Source organism: Mytilus edulis, chromosome 7 (assembly GCF_963676685.1).
Source record: "Mytilus edulis chromosome 7, xbMytEdul2.2, whole genome shotgun sequence".
Lineage (NCBI taxonomy): Eukaryota > Metazoa > Mollusca > Bivalvia > Mytilida > Mytilidae > Mytilus > Mytilus edulis.
In genome coordinates, this window is record NC_092350.1 from 79,148,893 (window position 1) to 79,172,375 (window position 23,483).

Here is a 23,483-nt window from a genome sequence, read left to right on the forward strand (position 1 = left end):
AAAATGAGATTCATTTCTTGATTGAATGTCCGCAATATAAAAACATTAGATCTAAATATAAAATAAATGATATTAATTCAAATAATTTGGATGAAAATTTTACCAAAATGTTAAATCCTATGTCTGAAAAGGAATTAAAATCTATTTGTATGTATATTGAAGAAGCTCTTGATTTGAGAGACCACCATACCGTTTCATCAGATAATAATCTTTTACAGTAGTTTGTGCATATACATATATATATATAAATATCTTGTATTGTGTGTTTTAAGTAAATATACGAAAATCTATAATAATACTGAAATATAAGTCTATGGTATCAATATCAGTCTATAATGTATTTGTATACATAGAATTGGCTCATGACTTGTTACATGAATCTTTATTTCATTTATATGTTGTTTTAATATTATAATTGTCTGTATTTGGATCACGCCTCTATTGTGCTCTTTCCAATAAAAAAAAAAATATTGAAAAAAATAAATATTGAATAAGGTGGTGGAACCCCCCTTTTTGACGATAAATGCGTCTGATTAGGTATACATAAGGCTGCCCCCCCCTTTCGTCCTGGGTTTGAACTCGGGCCCTTTTAAAAATGGCTGGACCCCAATTATATCAAAATTACAGAAAGGACTTGCCAAGCTATATGTAAAAATATGGATAATTCTTTATTAAAAATGTGGGGGGGGGGGTCTTTTTTGCTTAGGTTGATTAGGTACTTTCATACTTTTGTTAACTGGTATTTAGAAAATATGTGTATTGTTAACTGTTATTCAAATTATCAAATAACAATTAAGGAATTTTTATCAATGCTCGATCTCCTTGTTTTTTTTCGATCGATATAAAGTATTTTGCCCTATATTGACCCTATTTTCTTAGGTAAAAATCATTAATCAATTATATAAGTCGTACTGAGATTTCTTCCGGCATCACTGACATCTCAATCCAGCCTTCTATTTCGTAAGCGTTAGCTTATACTCGATCTATGGTTAAACAGTGGCCCAGGATCACAGGCTATAGCAATCAGTGAGCCAGGACCCGAGGCTACGACAAATCATACAAACTTATAGGTTAGCCAATTCAGTTTCTGCAGAGGTTTACCGCTTGTCGAGGTTTAAATTTCCGCACCTTCTATGCAGGATCGAAAGTCAAACATATATTGTTTGCAATTAAGTTACAATTTTGATTTTATATTTTTATCATTGTCAATCAAATTTTTGTTATTTCATTATTTTAATAAATATTTGAATGATTGAAAGTTGTGACCTCAGTTTACATGGTTTACAACAATTTAACATTTATTGTTGCAATTTTCATTAATCATGTTGATGCAAATTCATTTCCGGAATTTTCGATTCTTTAATATGAAATAAATATATAGAAAGTTGTCCTTATGTTTTATGTTAACCGGACTTTAACCAAATGCCTTTGATTTATGTAAACAAAAAACCTGAGATATGCATCCTACTGTCTAAACATAAACCAATTGTGAACTTGTGGTACATGTTTTGATAATTTGCAAACAAAGAGTCTAGTTCTATGGTCTACATCTCGGGTCCATTAAAGAATAAAAGGGGGGCACTTTTGGGGGGAGATAATTTATAATTTTACCTGTTTCTGATCTTATAAAAATATGCAGTATATTGAATCAATAAAAACTTATTTAATCATACCACATCTCTTTTTTTATTTATCTAAAATATGCCTAAATGATCTGTGTATTTTTCTTCCTTCCTAGTCATCGATCTTAAAGTTTGCTTGGTACTTCACGCATTACTAAATAAACAGCTGCGCCATGAGCTCATGATACGCCCGTCGTTTTATGCAATAATCATAAATAGTTTCTGAGATACAGCGTGACATGTGAAAACACACCTTTTTTTTTAACAAAAAACTCAATAACTCTCAAAATAAAATTTTGAATTATTACCATAAAGTATACAGATCTTACGATCAATATAACTAAGAAGTGAGTAAAGTTTTAACCGATAATCATAAATTGTTTTTGAGATACAGCGCGACAAGTGAAAACATACTTTTTTAAAACAAAAAACTCAATAACTCATAATTAAAATGTTGAAGCATCATGATCACCAAAAAGAATACAGAACTTAAGATTAATATAACTAAGAAGTGGGTAAAGTTTTAAACAATAATCATTAATTGTTTTTTGAGATACGGCGCTACATGTGAACCCCCTCACCCCTTAAAAAACAAACTCAATATCTCTAAATTAATATTTTGAATCAAAACCAAAGAGTATACAGATCTTTGGATTAATATAACTTAGAAGTGAGTTAAGTTTTGAGCAATAATCGTAAATTGTTATTTGAGATATGCGAAATGTAAAAAAAAAACTTCACCTTTTTGTCGAGCCTTTGACTTTAGTCGAAAAAGCGAGACTAAGTGATCCTACATTCCGTCGTCGTCGGTGTCGTCGTCGTCGGCGGCGTCCACAAATATTCACTCTGTGGTTAAAGTTTTTGAAATTTTAATAACTTTCTTAAACTATACTGGATTTCTACCAAACTTGGACAGAAGCCTGTATATGATCATAAGATAGTATCCAGAAGTAAATTTTGTAAAATTAAATTCAATTTTTTCCGTATTTTACTTATAAATGGACTTAGTTTTTTCTGCGGGGAAACATTACATTCACTCTGTGGTTAAAGTTTTTAAAATTTTAATAACTTTCTTAAACTATCCTGGGTTTGTACCAAACTTAGACAGAAGCTTATTTATGATCATAAGATAGTATCCAGATGTAAATTTTGTAAAAAGATCACTCCATTTTTTCTGTATTTTACTTTTAAATGGACTTAGATTTTCTTCCATTTAACATGACATACAGTCTGCAGTTAAAGTTTTCAAAACATTTATTAGATTCATTAACTATCCTAGATTTTTACCAAACTTGGACAGAAGCTTCTTACAATCATAGATAGTATCAAGAGGAATTTTTTTTGTTTTGATTTTTTTCCTCATTTTTGTTGAGCCTGCGATTTACAGCAAAAGTAGGCGAGACACTGGGTTCCGCGGAACCCTTTCAAATTTTTTTTTACAAAATACTAAATAATTCAAATATAATTTTTTTAATCATGATTAAAATGTATTCAGATCTTTAGATAAATATAACTAAGAAGTGTATTAAGTTTTAATCAATTATCATAAATCGTTTTTAAGATACAGCGCGACACAGGAAAAACACACCCGTGTTTTAGTTACTAAGTCCCGTAACTCAAAAAATTTAAATCGATTAATTTTCACCAAAAAGTATACAGATCTTTTGACCATCATAAGAAACAACTATATTAAGTTTCATGAAATTTGGAAAAAGTGTTCTCAAGTTACGGTGCGACATGTTAACACCGGATAGACAGACAGAAAGACAGACGGACGGACGTACGCCGGACATTTGTGTACCATAATACGTCCCGTCAAAATTCATTGGTGCCATTTTTACAAGAAGACAATGAACTGTTACATGCCTTATTAAGTTTCACAAACATATATTTACTTGTTTTATACACAACATTTTCATCATGATGTACTTTATGTAGCTGCATAATTATAATATAATTAATTTTCATCTAATCGAAGGGAAGATTTATTTTTACATTTGACGAGAGTACATCTAGAAGCCTTGAATCATAATAAAACCATTTCGTTCCTCATGGAAGATTTTTATGTCTGTCATCTCCAGTTGTATGGAAGATTTATATACGTATGCAATGGAAGGTTATTTTCCGAACAGTTATCAATTATTTCCCTTTAATTTCTCAAATAAAAAAAAAACGTATGAAGTTCTTTGATTGGTCATATTCAGGTGCAATTTTTTATGTAAGTATGTGTTCCTTCTTCAGTGAATATTGTGGTTCATCTCTTATCTCTAAGCCAAATGTCAATTGTATTTGATGTAAACATGGTAAAGTGTGTCACCTTAAAACAACCTATCCAAATTCTAATAATTATTTTTAAAGCTTGATTTTACTTGAATTCAATAAATGATCATGATAAAGGTCTAGATATTCATATGTAAAGATAACTAGTGTCTTTATAGTCGTGAATTGTAAAATATATGCACAAATAACATCAAATTTAAAGATAAAATTTCTTTGAAGGTAGAAGAAGCTTTATCAGCAATGGACAACTTAGAGTCATCAAAAGTATCAGGATTATAATTTAGCACGCCAGACGCTCGTTTCGTCTACATAAGACTCATCAGTGAATCTCATACGAAAACATTCATAAAGCCAACCAAGCACAAAGTTAATGAACATTGAGGATCCGAAATTCCAAACAGTTGTGCCAAATACGGCCAAGGCAACCTAGAAGTTAAGATTGACAATTAATTGAGAATAAAAATGATATAGAGATCAAGATAAATAAGAGAGGAAAATATTTAATCGTAGTTACAGGTTTTGTTTTTATAAATAGTAGCCTCACTAATCATAATGAAAAAGACAGTTTATCACAAGCATTACTACCAATCGATCTTGACCCAGTCGTGGCTATATATATCTGTTTTGCTATCAACGCTAATGATATTGGGATTGTCTATATAACACTGTTTCTAAAAAGAATATGTTGCTGATAGAAGTACGCCTCCTATTAGTAGTAACATCAGAAGATTACCTTACTACGCTTAAAGAAGTTTCAAGGAATAATAAACAGTCAATAGGAATATAGACCAACTGTTTTGATGTCTGAAAACTACAAGATCACTTATTAAACATCTATGATGTGGATAAAAACAGCGAAAATACCATAATGTATACGACAGAACGATAAAAGCATGTGACTGAATTCAGTCATAGACTTAGATTTCAAATGTGTTTGTATATATTGTATAGATATTTCTACTGTACAAACCGATGTACTTGATAATGTCAATGACTAATGGTGCCAGTGACTGAATTCAGTCAAGATTTTCGTTATTGTTAACATTAATATGTATATTTAGAATCAACTTGGAAATTTTTTTCTATAATACTATAATCTAGTTTTGAAAAAAGGAAGATGATTCTTGATGTTTGTAAATTGACTGAATTCAGTCAACAGTTTTCTTATGCACTTCTGTAAAAACTGTATATACCCCTCAGAGCATTTACTTGTTGTGTAGGATATTGCACACACCCAACTGCTACCAATCTCTATTTTTTAATGTATTATCAATTGAATATTCAAATAAATTAAGATGAAAGTTGTAGTGCAAGATGACTGAATTCAGTCATGACTATGGTGTCACATATGCAGTTTTTATCCATACAGATAACTGGGACAAACAGATTTTCATTAAAAAAATAGTCACAATTTAACAGTTGGAATAAAACGTATATTCTCATTTATTTTGTTTTTGACCATGTTAAATAAAAGCTTCAGATTACACAAATGGAAGCAAGTACCCATTGTGCCTAATATATTTTTTCCAAACAGAGACCGAAATCCTCAGACTAACAAAATAGTATATGCACATTTGCAATCGTGTACTTCTAAGAAAATAGCTGAAAATACGTAAGGACACGATTTGCATCAACATGTGTCTATTTTTTCTAAGATATGGGGAGAAACCTTAGTTATCTAAATTTTAAGGAGGTGTTATTAAGCAGATTCTTGCATACTCTCCATATTTGACAAATCAGAATATTGACAAGTTGAAACAGAATGTGTTGTGAGTGAATCATCAAATAGAATACATTTTAATCATAGCTTCTGTAAATTCTATCAGTATTCTAACAGTATTCTAATCCCGTTGAAACAGTATTGCTAATTATTTCTTTCACCTTGTTGGAACGTTTAAAGGAACTTCTATTTCATGACGTCATCATTCATTCACATAATTAATTCAGCGACCTACATTTTGACCGGCGACTTTTCCACAGCTAACACAAAAATGTTATTTAATTCATTTTAAAACTAAGGATATAATTGATTCGATTTCATTGCTATCGGGACAAAGGTTAGTACTATTTAATAATCTATATTTTCAGACAAGATAATAGTTAATTTTAATGTTTTTTGGGCAGTTTATGGTTATTATCTCAAATATTATTGAAGATAATTATAAACTGTAACACAGCAAAACTGTTTCGGAAAGTAAGACCTACAAAAAAGTGAACATATAAAAAAAAAAACGGATTTATTGCCCTTGAAGGACAATTTTACACTATTTGTACATCATGTAACTGAAATTCGGTACCTATTGTTATATAAATATTTAAGAACGAATAACATCTACTTATATACAAATCAGGAGACAAATTTCCAGAGTTCATTTAGTAACTTACTTTAAAGGTTAACTTTCAAATGAATTGATTAATAATTTACTATATAGAGTCTATAAAAATCTACCAACCAATAAACTTAATAGGTATTGGATCATTAAAATTGACAATACTACAAAACAGGAAAAACATATAAGTCTAAAAGATTGTGTAACAATACCGATAGATAGGAAAACAAATCACTAAAAAGTGTTGAATATCATCGCACAAAGATGGAAAAACTGAACAGATGATATAAATTATACAATAATTGCAAATATTTCGGCTCAACAAATGGCCTTCATCAGTTTGAAAAGTTTTAACTATACTGAAAGATAATGTATAAGGTGTAAAAATATATCAGTAATAATACAGGTAAGTTTTGGTCGATTGATTTTAATCCAAAATCCTGAATCTCATAATATAAACATTAGACTGTAAATTTAATTCTTTCTTTCTATTGATTCCCTCTGAATGGAGGACACCCAGTTCTTTAATCCAAAACTTCTCCCGATTCTCTCTTTGCCTTTTTTGCCATGTACAATCCTGTTCGATCACAAGGATCTTCATGTGTTCAAATATATTCACCGACATATTGGAGACCACATATAGGACACTCAAGAACGTAAATTACGTTTGAGCTTTTGCAGTTGACATTGAAAAAGATCTTGTATGTCTTTTCTGTGGTCTTACTATGAAATGTTGATGAATGCTGCAATTTGTTGCAACATTTGCAGCACTTATCCCGACAAGGCTGGCAATTACCTACAATATGGTTAGATTTGGAAAGGTCAGCACGGACACGTATATTTCTCAGGCTGTTAGGTTGTTTAAAGGCTATCATGGGAGGCTCAGGAAAGATTTTTGATAACTTAAAATGTTTCTCGATTGCTCTCCAATGATCACGAATGGGCTTGAAACTATTTCTCAGGCATGGATGGTAAGTGAGCACACATGGGATTCTTTTACTTTTCTGTTTTTCTTTGTAAGTTAACAGACTGCTTCTGGGGATAGATTCCGCTTTCGAAAACTATTTTTGATGTTTTTGTGTTTATATCCCCTTCTTTTCAAATGTCCTTTGAGCTTTTAACAGTGTCTTCAGAGGAGCAGATTCGCCTTATTCTGAGAGCTTGGCTGTATGGAATGCTCTTCGTGCAGTGTGGAGGATGGCAACTTTCAGGCGACAAGTATTGATGAGTATCTGTAGGTTTAGAGTATATATCTGTGTTTATTATACCTACAGAGAAGGTGCTAGATGTATCAAGGAAGTTTATGGTGGAATAAGATGTTTTATTTGTGAATTTGATGGTAGGGTGTTGATTGTTAGCATTTGTTATAAAAGTTTGTAATTATTGGTCTCCCATGTCCTATTTCATGTCAACGTCATCAATGAATCGATACCAGGAAAGCTTTTTTTCGATGGAGCACTCGATCAGTTGCTTTTCAACTTTACCCATGAATATATGGGCATAAGATGGAGCCATGTTTGTACCCATAGCAGTGTCACAATGGATGTCACCTCCCTCTATACGAATATTCTCCATGCGGATGGCATTTAAGCATGTAGAGAAGTTTGGGACTCTCGATCTCTTAAAATTCCACCTACTGACTGCTTAGTAGAAATGCTTACTATGGTCTTGAAAAAGAACAACTTCACATTCCAAGAAGAACACTATTTACAGACAAATGGCACTGCTATGGGTACTAAATTATATATATATATAGTGATATGTAGATCATACATACCCAAAAACAATAAACAGTTCAAACGTAAATGCAATTTAATACTAGTATATGATATTTTAAAAAAGAGGATATTTTTTACAAATAAATCTAGCAAAATCATGACCCATGTATTTGGCACATCCCCGTACACATATTAATAGACAGTGACCCTCGTGGAAAATGAAAGCTTACACAGGGCGAAAAATCATGATATCAGTATGAAGAGTATTTATTTTCATTCAGATATTAATAAGAGTTGGCGACACATTTATTTTTTAGAAAAAAAATCCCGCAAAATAAAGACACTCTGCTGGGTGTCGTGAAATTATATTATTTAATACCACACATTCTGAAGAAAGAAAACTCAATTGATGATTTTCAAAATTTTAAAATAATTTTTAAAATAAAACCACTGTGTCGTTAATTCTTTGAGTTTAGAAAGGTCAATGGCCCATGGTTCATATGGTTGTCTACCATGTGTGAAAGTACGAACGATGGCCATGATTAAATCTCTTCAGTACGAGCTTCAGTAGTGTTGACAATATAATGCTTCCATAGTAGCGTATACATAAGGATCAATAAACATTGAATTTCGATCAGAAAATCATTTGTAGATCAAATGAAATGTGTTGAATAATTATTTATTTGAGTTAATAAATACACTGATTTCTAGCGAAGACAGGAAATATTATATAAAATAATCGACCATATCTTTTACATCGATGAATTTTATGAATGACATTTAAATGAAAATCCGACGAATTCAATTTAAATGAATTGACTTTTTTCTTTAAATTTTTGTCGTATACTATTTAGACCAATATTATTTGCAATGAGCAATTAAGAATTGTAGTCTATCTAATTTATATTGTGGTTTGTCAAGTTATATTTGTCAGAGGTCTCAATTATTTTAAACGTAACCGTTATAATAGGCGAAGATATACCATGATTCGTCAAAATCAGTTAATTTTAAAATCGTCATGGAAAAATAAACTCTATGTTTCCTTGTGAGGTTTTTGTGGACTTTATTCCCTTTTTTTAACATGGTGGAGTCCGACTTATGGATTTTAAACACCCTAGGCCATGTGCATCGTTTCCTTGTTTAAAAGAATAAAAGAACATGCATAACATCTTAAATTAAATCAAGCATTTTGCTTAAATATTCTTGAAGCAGTCAGGCTTTCTTTTTAAAAGTACACGTATGTTTGTGAACCTAATTTTAGATATAATGCAATCAAACAATTTTGTTAAACGATGATCTTTTTTTATATATATTTCTTAAGAAATAAAGCTGTTATATGTTTTCAAATAAAACTCTTTTACACCTTTTATAATTAAAATGCACGTTGCTTGTATAGATATTTGAATGCACATAATATCAATAAGATCTTAATCAAAAACATAACACGTCATGTATAAAGAAATATTTATATATCTTTATATAATAGTAACAAAAAATGGCAAACGCGAAGTTTACTGCATGTATCGTTAACATAATAAGCGGTAGAAAAATACCGTATACATCATTTAGTATGGCATGGTCTTCATTTAAATGTCATATTTGTTTTTATCTAAATGATATACTTTTTCATTTAAATGAGATATTTCATAAGACAGTCCTCAGATTGTCCTATAACTGTCCTAAGACAAATCCTAGGACACTTTCGATGACAAGGCCCTGTATTCGTTTGGATGAGAAAAATGGTATTTTCCAAAAAATGTCTATATATATTTAGAATTTTTTCTCTCTATCGGTGTCTTTGACTTTTAGGAATTACTTGTTCCGATGTGTTCGCTAGCAAGCTATAAGGGCTACACAAATGACAAGTGTAAAACATTTTAAACAGGAAAACTAACGGTAACATCTATAAATAATACGAAAACTGATAAATACCAATTAACAGCACCAACAAACGACAACCACTGAATAACAGAGTCCTGGCTGTTATCAAATTTCGATACATTTCAAACATATTCCGCATTCAGAGGTCTTCGGTATGTTTGCAAATATGGCATACCATAATAATAAACTTTCAAAATTAATATAAAAAAACAAACTTAGACTCATTTGGATAGATTAGTGTTTATGTAGAAACCCGATATAGATGTCTGCATAGTAATGTCATCTATAATCTTTATTTCAGTTGTTGCAGAAATGATAGTGACGGCAAAAGAGATGTCAGCACTTTGTGCATGTGGGACAGTGTTAATTATCCTAAGCATCATACATGTGATTCCCTCATTAAGAAATAATGACCAAACACAATTAAAAGAAGAATGCCGAGAAACAGACTTACGAAAGAGAGATGATATTTCACAGATTCCACGCCATATTCATCAAATTTATTTTGACATTAACAAAGACGGTCAAGCACATCTACAGAAATACCAATTTGCCCAACAGACCTGGGCAAAATTGTGTCCTGACTTCAAGTATACTCTCTGGAACCAATCTATGGTTGACGATTTAATAAAAAAATATTACCCAGGGATTTTCAAATTATACTCAAACCTTCCAGCATGGATAAGTAAAATCAACGTGGGAAAATTCACGATCATTCATCATTATGGTGGAATATATGCTGACAATGATATAGAATGTCTTCAAAATATAAAGTCGCTTCTTCAAAACGTCTACAATCAAAATCAACAAGCTGTTTTTAAAAGTGGCGATAATTTCGATAGGTTTGCAATTGACTTCTTTGCTGCGACCGCCAATCATCCGCTTCTAGAACATGTCATAGTTGGTTTACCTTATGCTAAAAGAAAATACTTGCTTCCATATTTGAATAATATGCTCACTACAGGAACAGCTTATTTCAATATACGTTTCAAAAGTTTCGAAAACAAATGTGCGGTATCAGCATTACCTTATAACAATGAATATATAGTACATCACCGAGCGTCATCATGGCATAGCTGGGACGGTAAAATTATATATATCGTTTGGTTCAAGCGTGGAGTCATAATGAAAACACTATCTTTATTCATTTTTGCTATTATTGTGTACATAATTTATAGAAATAGAAATTCAAGTAAAAGAATTTTGATTAGACAGCAATAATGCAGGAAAAAAGAATACACCAATCTTATTGACAATCTAACAGAGAGAGATATTGATTGAGTGAACACTAGTAAGGAACATTGATAAGGGGGACACTACGAACAAAAGCTTAAGAAAGCTGCAGTCGTATCGTTGTCTTAATCTTGATAGTTATAAGTGGTTAACAACGACGTATAAGAAGAACAACCCAAATAGTCCTTGACGTCGACAAAACAGTATATACCAGTTGATGTTTTGTTGATAACTGTTCACCAAAATCTAAGAGAGTTACTATGTGAAAAGCAAGCATCAATGCACGTGACTAATGATATGAACAATGACAAATGTGAATATTAAATTCTTGATAATGCAAGTAATTATAACAAGCACTTGAAACAATTAAAGTTTACCTTTGGTCACACAATTGAATTACTACCTGATTTTTAAATTGTTTTAGTAACACCAATAACATCACAGCAGAACAGATTCCAACCCTAATAATCCTATACAATCGATCGAATTGCTGAAACACTGCCATAATCAATTAAGTTACAATAGTGATAAGATAGACGGGTTAAAAAGTTTAATCGGTTTTCATTTGTCTTTTTTATCGCTTACTGTGACTTATTTTTATGCTTTACAATGTAGAAATCATGAAGTACTAGACCAGACAATATTATATCGTTGACTTCTTTTTAAGCTACTCGTAACAAAAGTGTATGCGCGTGTGTGTGTCGTACACTAACCTTACGATGCTTTAACCTCTTCGGCTTGTCGTCTCAGGTGGATGGTTGTCTCATTGGCAATAATACAACAGCTTCTTATTCTTTATATTGAAATAATATTTTGGTCTCAGAATGTATATACAATATATTATTCAAAAACAAATAAAGCTTGTATGTATCAAGTACAATAACTATTTTAGTATTCATCACGTAGTGCAATTTAGTAATTCGTACATTTAAAGCAATCTGTGAGTATAATATAGTGAATACAATATAGAACCATTCTGATGCCTGATAAACACATTCAATAATTACAAATAATTTCGGAAATGTAATAGTACTTTCCAATATCATTATGATATTTTAGAGAATAATTTGAACTGGACGCTTTGTCAGAATCGGTTAAAACTATCGGGTTTCTGTCAAAACGTTGAATCCAAAAGTTATAATACTGTGTAAATAATCGACCGAGCTACAATTTCAATGACAAAGAAGCGACGAAATGTCTTTCCTCTATTCGAGATAATTATATTGAATTCCTTTGGACAGAGCTTCAAATATATTTTTTTAATATAAATTGCATTTCTTCGAGTTTATTGTCAAAGAATTATAATTTAATGAGCACTCGGGTAATCCCTATTACTTCACAAGGAAAGAGATTTGCGAATCACAAGGACCTCATTGCTTCGGTGAACATTTAATTTACATTGAACACAAAATCTGAGGGCTTACCTTGTTTCCGTTAGAAATCTAAGCTTCATAAAATTCCATATAAACAACGGTACATTGTAGGCTTATCTACATGTTCTACAAATAAACTGTACATTGAATTGGCAAATATTTTGCCCGCAGCAAAAACGTCTTCAGAAATACCGTAAAAAAAAGGTTAAATCACAAAAATACTGAACTCCGAAGAAAATCTAAAACGAAAAGTCCCTAATCAAATGGTAAAATCAAATGATAAACCATATCAAACGAATGGACAACAACTGTTGTTGACTTGGTACAGGCATTTTCAATTGCAGAAAACGGTGAATTGAATCTGATTTTATAGCCCCAAACCTCTCACTTGTATATATGATAGTCGCATCAAATTCTATTATATTTACAACGATGCGTGAACAAAACAGACATAATAGGATAAAATAATTAAGATATGGATACAGCAGTCATCCCTGTATAACATTCTCAAAACAAACAAATATTTCACAAAAGGCACAAAAAAGCATCTGTCAAATTTCAAAACCCGATCATTGTTTTATTGCTTTGCATGTTTGACGTCATAAAATGTAAATGTCACATAGGAAGAAATATAAAATAATTTTGTCGTTCAAAGTATTTTCCAAAAAATATTATTTCACTTGGGGAATGGTGGTATGAAGGGTTGAAAAATAATTTAAGAAACAGACCGAGATTTAACATTACCTAGACGTTCTTTAGTTATTTAGAATTTTTAAGAATCCACATATGGTTAATACCACTATGCGAGTAAAATAATTTTGTTGTTCAAAGTATTTTAAAATTTATAATAGAACAATAACATAATGACATACAATAGAACAATAACACATAGGCGAGATCTTTAACAGTACAGAGTCACGTCATATGAACCAAAGAAACACAAAAAGTAGCACATACAAAACACACTCGAAGAGGTATTAACCATTAGTGAATTCTGAAAAACCAACTATTAAGAACTTCTGGTAAGTTTAGATTTCGTTCTTTCACTGAAATTAATTCTAACAAAATGATGATGGAACTGTAAACGACATTGACTTTTCTAACAGAACCCGTGATTTTTAACCCTTTATACCACCATTCTGCATGTCAAATTGAAAAAAAAAATGTTTAAAAGAAATAACCCATGATGCTTTCAAATATAAAAATTATAGTTGATGCTATAAATTTGCAATTTGGGATACTGATACTTTGTCAACATAGAATAGTAATAAAGTAAAACGACAGGAACAAGTGTTAGGTCTGCTAGAGTTTAATTTTGATACCATATTTGTTGAATTTGGAGGTAGACGTTTCCAAACAATTGTCAGCATTTGTATGGGAACGAACTGTGCGCCTCTCCTTGCCGACTTCTAATTATTTTTTCACGAGAGTCAGAGTCAGACATTTGACAAGACAAGAACACAAAAGAAGCCAGCTCTTTTAAATTCACATTCAGATATATTGATGATGTTCTTTCCAGTAACAATCTAAACTTTTCTGATATGGTTCCATTGATTGCAATACTCATAGACGAAGACCCTATATCAATACTGAACGAATAACAATGAGATGAAGAACAACGATCAAGAGTTGTTGACGTATTTCTAAACTATGTTGAAGTCCTACCTTTAATCACAAAGTGATTAAAAATTCATCTAGAGTTGTCTCTCTTTATCTGTTGTTTTACCGTAATTCACAAATACCAAAATTAACATTACACAGACTTTCTGTATATTATACTCATTTGTGTAGAGGTTCCATCCTCTGTTTTTCATTTATAACTTTTACAACTAATACAAAAACAATCCTTTGAATTAAACATACATTTTATTACACCAACTTGTATTTACATTTTCATGACTAGAATATACATTTTTACTTTGTGGCATTACTTTGGCTACAGAGTATTTTATAATATTTTGTTGAGGCGCCAGGGTGACTACCGATTACCTATACACAATGGCTATCAGCTGACCTATGTTGACATAGTGTCATAAAACCCCTGGTAGTTAAACACGGTTACACCACCACCTACCATGGGGAGTGACCGGGGAAAACACTCGTATTACCAATGCTCCAGTTATTAGTGCCCCACCTGTTGGCAGGTGTAGGCCTCCCCTCTATAAGATGAGGTGGAGGAGGTCCCAGAGTTACCCATCTGTAGACCCCACCGTTACCACTAACCACATTTTCCAAACCTGCAAATTGTAGAACTTGTCAGGCCCAGAGCAAGGGCCGAGTGAAATAATCCCCCAATCACTACCAGTCTCCCTGGACCTCCCCCCATTCAAATTTGACTCTGCGCCTAAGGATAGTAGAAGATAATTAATTTCTTTAAAATGTCTTGTTTTCTTTCAAATTGTTTAAATTGTTAATTACTTAAAACTAGAATTAATTCTGGATGCTTAAATCACAATAGTCCATATGTTAATAACGTGCTTAATGACGGAAATGTCCAAATCATAGAAACGCAAGTTTATTCGAAATAGTCCTGTATAGGTCCAATACTATGAAGGTCCGGCTTGTATACTGGTAACCATAATATTGCAATCAAATACAGCAAACCAGTGCCTGAAAATATAAAACAAAAACAGCAGCAACTATTCTCATAGGGAGGGCGGGCGGGTTTGGATATTTTAACTTATTTGCGTAACACTTGCTTTCTTGTCGACAGCAAATTAACAAGTGCCCGATACGGGAATTCCAAAATTCTATTCTAGCTGATACGGGAATTCCAAAATTCTGATTCATGCTGCGATCGCCGCTATGGCCATGCCGAATATGGCATTGAGCTACAGGCTGCAACGCCCACGCACCCACACGAATATTTGATTGAATTAAACCAGATTATTGAAAATATAAAATTTTTATAATCTCAATTAATTGCAATACTCATAGAAGAAGACCCTATATCAATACTGAATGAATAACAATGAGATGAAGAACAACGATCAAGAGTTGTTGACGTATTTCTAAACTATGTTGAAGTCCTACCTTTAATCACAAAGTGATTAAAAATTCATCTAGAGTTGTCTCTCTTTATCTGTTGTTTTACCGTAATTCACAAATATCAAAATTAACATTATACAGACTTTCTGTATATTATACTCATTTGTGTAGAGGTTCCATCCTCTGTTTTTCATTTATAACTTTTACAACTAATACAAAAACAATCCTTTGAATTAAACATACATTTTATTACACCAACTTGTATTTAAATTTTCATGACTAGAATATACATTTTTACTTTGTGGCATTACTTTGGCTACAGAGTATTTTATAATATTTTGTTGAGGCGCCAGGGTGACTACCGATTACCTATACACAATGGCTATCAGCTGACCTATGTTGACATAGTGTCATAAAACCCCTGGTAGTTAAACACGGTTACACCACCATCTACCATGGGGAGTGACCGGGGAAAACACTCGTATTACCAATGCTCCAGTTATTAGTGCCCCACCTGTTGGCAGGTGTAGGCCTCCCCTCTATAAGATGAGGTGGAGGAGGTCCCAGAGTTACCCATCTGTAGACCCCACCGTTACCACTAACCACATTTTCCAAACCTGTAAATTGGAGAACTTGTCAGGCCCAGAGCAAGGGCCGAGTGAAATAATCCCCCAATCACTACCAGTCTCCCTGGACCGCCACATGAGAGCCCCAGTCAGCTACCAAATCTGACTGGGGTTCTCACCTCCACAAAATTTTCATTATTGAATCATTGGAAAAGTTGATTTTGTTGTGCGTAGGAAAGACTCAACCCCCCCTTGTATATTATTTAAGAAAACCTGATTTCCAGTTTGTGACAAATGAGTTCCATCTGTTCTGTATAAAGACACTTCACTTGCCCTAATGTTCTCATGTAATATAGCTTTCCCCCCGTTTTCTATAACAAAGTTTTTGACCACTGAATTCACTCTTTTTCTCTTCTGTTCGATTATTGCACCCGCATTCAAGGGGGCAAAATGCCAGTATCTGCGCTGTAGCATTGAAGACCATATTATAATAACATTTTTAAATAAAGCCTTGTAACGTAGGATAGAACATTTTACATTTTCCATCAAACCCTTCCCTGTCAATTCTAAATCTGTCAAATCATTAGCTCCACAGTGAATTATTATAAAATGAGGAGAAGGTAAAATTTTTCTTTTTGCGTCCAGTAGGGAGTCCAAATCTTTAATCTGTAAACCAGGTTGCCCAATCCAGTATGTTGTTACACCTTTTGACCCCAGTCCCAGGTTGTTCCTACCATATTTCTTCGCCTCTACGTTGGCCCAATGAACAAGGGAACTTCCAACAATCCATAAAATCTTGGGACCTGTGAAAACCTTTAGCTTGTTAGCTTTTTGCAACTAGAAAAATTGTAACCTAATATAGCGAGAATAAGCATGCGATTTCCATCTGCCTAATCTCATAATTACCTCCTCTGAGACCCCCTGCCTGGCTAGTTCCGTGGCTCCCCCAATTCTAAAACTATGTGACCTAAAATGGCCTTTACTAATACGAAGAAAATGTAAAGCTTTTTCCAGTATACTACTGAATTGGTATCTAGTTAAAGGCATACCAGTATAATGGATAAACAAATCTGTATTGTTACAGGTAGGTCGTACCTTTAAATATTCGTTAATGAGTCGTACCGGACAGTAGTTTTTTCCGTTCTCAGCTATCAACAAAGTAACAGGCTTTCCCTTTTGGTTCAGTTTTTGACCACCTTACTCTTAGCTCCAGGACTTTTCTCCTTACTAAAATATCAGAAATTGTTAAGTTGGAGCCATTTATAACAGACTTGGATTTTGAAGTACTCTTAGCAAACCAAAGAAGGCAACAGAAAAAACTGCTGAAAAAAAAGCAGCTTCATATTTATTCTTACATACTTTATCTAAACAACTAATCATATCTGATAACAATTGCACTGTAATTGGTGCTCTAATGTCATTACGTTTTCCCCCTTGAATTCTTTTTATTCCTTCTAATGCCTTTCCAATTATAAAGAATTTTGTAGTATCCTGTATCCCTTGAATTTTATGATGGTATGAAACTCCTGATATATAAGATGATATGGTTCCCCCCGAAAGACCCTGTACTGACAAAAAAGCTATAAAATTTAACAAATCATTGACTGGCACCGGCCAATCCTGTTTCAATTGATAAGATGATCTAAAAGTACAAAGTTTTGACAGAGCCAAATTGTATGATTTTTGTGTATTTTTGGACACACCTTGATTGACAATATAATCCGCCACCTGACTTAAATGTTCCAGATCTGTGTTGGAATTTTGGTTGGCCACTGGTCTGCTTCTGGAGCTAGGCTTCTGAACTTCCCCCACTGAGAACGAGAAAGACAATCAGCAATTTGGTTTTGTTTTGAAGGGATATAAATTGCCTTAATTAATGTATTATTTTTTAAGTTCATTAAAACCATCTGTCTTACTAAAGTCATAACTCTACTTGACTTGCTAGTTTTCATATTAATGATTTGAACAACCGCCTGATTATCAACATGAAAAATAACTTTTTTGTTAATAAAATAGGATTCCCAGGACATAAGAGCAGCTACAACTGGAAACAACTCTAACAATGTCATATCTCTGGTGATTCCAGTCTCAACCCAATGTTTTGGCCATGTGCCTTGAGCCCACTGACCTGCAAAATAGATCCCATACCGCCTTTGGACCCCCCTGCACTATCAGTGAACAACTCTAATTTTTCATTTGAAACCCATACATTGTCTGTTATTACAGTTACACCATTGTATTGTTTTAAAAAGTCTAACCAAACTTCTAAATCTGCTTTCATCTGCTTGTTTACTAGAATTTTGAAATACGATTTTCTTACCCCAATTGTTGAATTTATGAGTCTGCGACAGAAGGTGCGGCCTGGAGCAACTACCTTACAAGCAAAATTCAGGAGCCCAAGAAGGGATTGCATATCTTTAAGAGTTATTTTAGAACTGTCCAAGGTATCTCTGATTTTTTGTGAGAGTTTGACAAGTTTTTCATTTGGAAGTCGCATGATTAAATTCTGTGTAACAAATTCTTTACCCAAAAACATAAGTAATGTAGTCCGCAAAGTAGTCTTGTCACTAGCAAGAGGAATACCTATTTTGTTGCATACCTCTTGGAATAACTTCAAAGTATTGCCAACTTTTGATGTTTGGCTCGACTCGACAAACAGAAAATCATCTAAATAATGGAGGATATCATCATTTCCGCTTTTTAGCTGTATTATCCAATGCAAAGCTTTGGCAAATTTCTCCCACAGGGCACAACTTATTGAGGCCCCCATAGGGAGCATTTTATTAAGATAATATTCACCCTGAAATTTTATCCCCAACAAGTCAAAATCGTGCGGGGCAATTGGCAACAAACGAAAAGCCGCTTTTACGTCACACTGACTTAATCGGGCAAATGTTTTGTGTCTATTAATCAAACATGCTGCTTCGTCCACTGAACTGTACTGCACTGAACAATGATCTTTATCAATAAAATCGTTTATTGAATTATTCTCAGGATAGGATAAATGTTGAATAAGTCTGAAATCCCCATCCTTTTTTGGCACTAGCCCCATTGGTGATACCTGAAGTGTGGGAAAAGGTGGGTATCTGAAAGGACCAGCTATGCGACCAAGTTTAACCTTCTTCATTAATTTTTCTTTAAAAATTTTGGGTAGCTGTAATGCACTTTTTAAATTGGAACTCTCCCTTGGTTCCCTAGAGCCAAAATATTTTAATGAAAACCCGTATTTGAAACCAGATTTAATTTCATGTGCTACATTGTTAAGTGGGTAGAATTCTAAATGATTTTCCAAGACTGATACTTTTATAGGAGTATTTCCCAATGAATAAAAATTAATACTTTTTGTTATTTCTTCCTTGCGCCCGGTTATTACATTGGGATTTTCTGTGTTTGACACTGCATATTTCACATATGTGTTTAAACCTACAACGAGGGAAGTAGGGACAGTCAGTACCATTACACCCCAGCTCCTTTGTTCTAACAGGGGTGATCTGAGCCGGATCACCCCTACCAGATCACCCCAGTTTGAGTTTCTTTGTTATGCATGCTTTCCTTTGTTCTGTAACATTTTGGCGGGAATGTCAAATCCACTATAAAACTAATATTTAATTATACGGAAAAGACTATCTATCAACATTCACGTAGAAAAAATCCAGTGTATTTGCTGAGATTCGAACTCAAGACCTTTAGCATATCAAGCCACGACACATACCACTACACCAGGACGACTGGATACGTAATAATTGTAATTTGACATACTTAAAGGAAGCAAGATCTTTTTATACGTGGGGCGAGTTGTCAGACCTTTATTCAGTGGGGTTTTAACCTTTTTCGTTAATTAGTTTTCAGACTGATTGTTCAATTTGATTTTACACTTTTTCAAAGTGGGGCAAGTCGGTAAACAAGAGTGGGACGGTATTTTTATAAAGTGGCGATATAGTGTGGGCCGATTGGCAAGTGGGGCGAGTTTACATTGTTTGATATCTACTCATCGTGTTTGGGGGTCAAAAAGGGTATACATCATATAGTAATATATAAAGTATATTGTTATGGTTGTGTGGCGTTCAAAACTAGATTTTATGAATTGTAAATGTTTTTTCGTCTAATCTAAAACAGCTGGGATGTAAAATAGTTATCCCAGTCGGACTCCGGCCATCGGGGTGATCTTACACTGACACACCGCGTCCTTGTGGGATAACTATTAATTATTATAGTATTTACATGACATATTTACACTTCCACTAGTTACCTGTGATTTTTGATGTGTTCTATTGTTTGGAAGTGTAGCTGCATTTGAGTTATAATTACCACGATTTTGTGTATCTGTTCTATAACCCTGTGATTGCACTGACACACTGTTGTGTACTGTGGGAGATGTGATGTGTAGTAGCCAATATTCACCGTGTATATTTCCCCAAGATAAATTAGGATTCTTTTCTATTTTAAGCCTAAATTGCTCGTCATAGGTAGCCCAGTTTTCTGACCTAGTTGCCGCTAATCTTATATCGCGCATATATTTTAACAATTCCTGTGCCCGTGTGTTGTATTTCTCAATGTAGACACTCATAAAAATCATGAATGCTGAAGTCCATTCATTTATTGACAAATAAACCCCCGACGATCTTTTTTCAATGCAAATTTTCCCCCTTTTTAATTTCAAATCGCCCTCGTCAACCTCTTCCATTTCTTTTTGCGTTCTCAAAAGAGAATGAAGCTCTATAAATTTTCCCTCCCAAATTTTTTCTTTAATTTTAAAAGACACGTGTTCCCCCACTGTGTCATGAACGCTAGATTCTTGTGACGGAGTGAAATCAATTGAATTATTTGCAATTTCGTGCCTTAAAGAGGGGAATGCCCGTGCATCTTCCTCCGACTCATTACCTGATGAGATATCAGTATTTTCCTCAGGTACTTCTGCCACCACATGTTCGATCTCTTTTGTTTTCTTGGCAGATCTTCTCCGGTCAGCTCCGTCTTTCTTTTGGGCAATTTCTTCGGGCTGCACTTTCTTTCCTCCTGTCCTGCTGGTCGTTCTTCTTTTCTTCCCCATGGCCCTTGGTGGCGATCCAACGGCATTTCTCTTGTTAGGCATCTTCTTTTTCTGGATATTTTAACTTATTTGCGTAACACTTGCTTTCTTGTCGACAGCAAATTAACAAGTGCCCGATACGGGAATTCCAAAATTCTATTCTAGCTGATACGGGAATTCCAAAATTCTGATTCATGCTGCGATCGCCGCTATGGCCATGCCGAATATGGCATTGAGCTACAGGCTGCAACGCCCACGCACCCACACGAATATTTGATTGAATTAAACCAGATTATTGAAAATATAAAAATTTTATAATCTCAATTAATATGTATTCAACAATAGTAAATTCAACAAACCTCAAAACGGCTTAATCTTCCTAATTTTAGGCTTAATCCTCGAATTTGACATATACAGTCATCTTAGAACCAGAATGCATAACAAATGAAAGGATTTTAATTTTGAAAAAAATACCCCCCCCCTTTTACACCTTAGCAGTAATATACAAACTTTACCTGTATACGGGATATACATTTCCAAACTCATTCGGTATTCAAGAGCTAACACCTGATACATTTCCAAACGCATTCGGTATTAAGAGCTAACACCTGCTACTCAGACATTGTAAAACGCCACCATTGTCTGAGCAGGAGGTAAATATGTCAAAGAACGTCTCGTCCTTTCTGAAATAGTTCATCGAAAAATACCAAAACATTGTTGATAAATATTCCGTTTTAACTTATAATACACGATAATCTTGAAGTATCGATTCTGGGTACTGACGTTGTTTGTCTTTTTAATAACGTGTTATAGTATTCTTTGAATTGCCTTAGTAAATCATAATTTATACTGTTTAGTCTATTTTTGGTTATATCCATTTGACGTACTTCGGTACTGAAACAGTACAAAATCACGGTTATCTATGACATTTAAAAAAAACCAAGTTGCTCTTTTTACAGACGTCATATTTAGGGCAACTTCTAGAATAGCGGGATATTAACTCGAGCTCCAAGGCTGAGTTTATTGGGCCTTATTTCTACATCAGAAACACAAATATGGATTTGTGACACAAAAGGCTTGAGCCCATGATGTGAAACCTTAAACCGGCGATTAAATTATGGTAGAGTCTGGAACCTAAAGACTAACAAGTCTCATTCATTTTCAGAAATTTAGATATATTTCATCTTGTACTGAGGAGAGTGGGGCCAACAACTGAATGCGTTGCACATATATGACTGATGTTTTTTTTTACTATATCCTTATTATCTAAATGTGTATGCAATGGTACCAGTTACAATATGAAATACTGGTGAGTATTCATGAGCCTAACCAAGCTTATGTGTGCAAAATATAATCCTAAACTATAAAAATAATGACATGGGGTTTGATTGCCCATGACACAAATATAAGTTCAAATGAAGTTAATGTAAGTAGGCCAACATACAACCTCAAACAATAAGCAAAACCCATACCATATACTCGGCAATAAAAAAAACTCCAACAAGAAAAATATGAAAATATTTTATTGAAAAATAACTCTTACGGTTGTGTTTCTTTTGGTTTTAGTTTGTAACCCGGATATTTTTTTTTCTCAATCGATTTATGACTTTGGAACAGCGGTATACTACTGTTGCCTTTATCTATAACAAAACTATCTTCAAGTATGACAGAAATGAACGAACGACATACACGAAACTACAGTTCCTGTCTTGGGGAAGGACCCATAATGTGGCAGGGTTAAAGGAGTCACCCATTAAATCTAGGATAGTGGTGTTATGGTACAACATAAGAAAAACAATAAACAAAACAAATATAAAAAACAGATAAATATGGCAACCGCTCATTTACAGGTTACTAACTTTAGACAAGCACATGAATGATAAACATGTTTGCTGGTGCCAAACCCTCCCTTAACCTAGGTCAGTGAACGAGCGGCATATGAACCATCTACAAAAAAAAACAGTTGAAAAGGGCTTTGCATATCAGTTTATATAAAGCACAAAATAAAAATTAACAAAAACGAAAATCTTGTTCATCTTTTAAATAAATGCGAAGTTCATAAAATATTTTCATGAACGGACCACAGGCGCTAAGGGGATGGACCATTGTTCCTCAATAAAAAAAATTGTGGTTGACCGTTTTCTTTTAAGTAGTATTCTTTACCGACATAGCATATTTTCTACTGTTGAATGCTTTATATATATGCCCTTCTGTTCTACTTCTCCACTTAGAAATAAATCCTATGATTCTGACAAACACATCATAAAAGTAAGAATGTAACTGTCTGAGTGGAGATTAATTTTAAACTGTTAAGAATAGGTTGTTTAATATTTTATGTATGAATTTCCTTGTTTTGTTTGGAAAGTTTTACTTTTTATGTAACCAATGAGTGACGTTTTCAGGAAACAATATAGTTATTAGATTATATCATATATTACTTCTTTATCATTATATATTGATATG

The 23,483-nt window shown here is 33.3% G+C and overlaps 2 protein-coding genes across 2 annotated transcripts in view; one reads left to right on the top strand and one right to left on the bottom strand.

Annotated features, from left to right (window-relative positions):
• LOC139482287 (uncharacterized) overlaps positions 1 to 11,450 on the top strand; it is a 36,214-nt gene extending 24,764 nt beyond the window's left edge. The window contains exon 2 of the mRNA XM_071266084.1: positions 10,133 to 11,450. Coding sequence (XP_071122185.1) covers positions 10,144 to 11,052 — 909 coding nt within the window. The 5' untranslated portion in view covers positions 10,133 to 10,143 and the 3' untranslated portion in view covers positions 11,053 to 11,450. The remainder of the gene's footprint in view (positions 1 to 10,132) is intronic.
• A 2,834-nt stretch (positions 11,451 to 14,284) lies between these two features.
• Positions 14,285 to 21,315, bottom strand: LOC139482289 (uncharacterized). Its single transcript, XM_071266086.1, has 2 exons — positions 20,241 to 21,315; positions 14,285 to 16,794 (listed from the first exon to the last, which is right to left on the bottom strand). Exons 1-2 carry the CDS (start codon positions 21,081 to 21,083, stop codon positions 16,741 to 16,743), a joined length of 897 nt encoding a protein of 298 aa, XP_071122187.1. The 5' UTR covers positions 21,084 to 21,315; the 3' UTR covers positions 14,285 to 16,740.
• Positions 21,316 to 23,483: the final 2,168 nt, after the last annotated feature.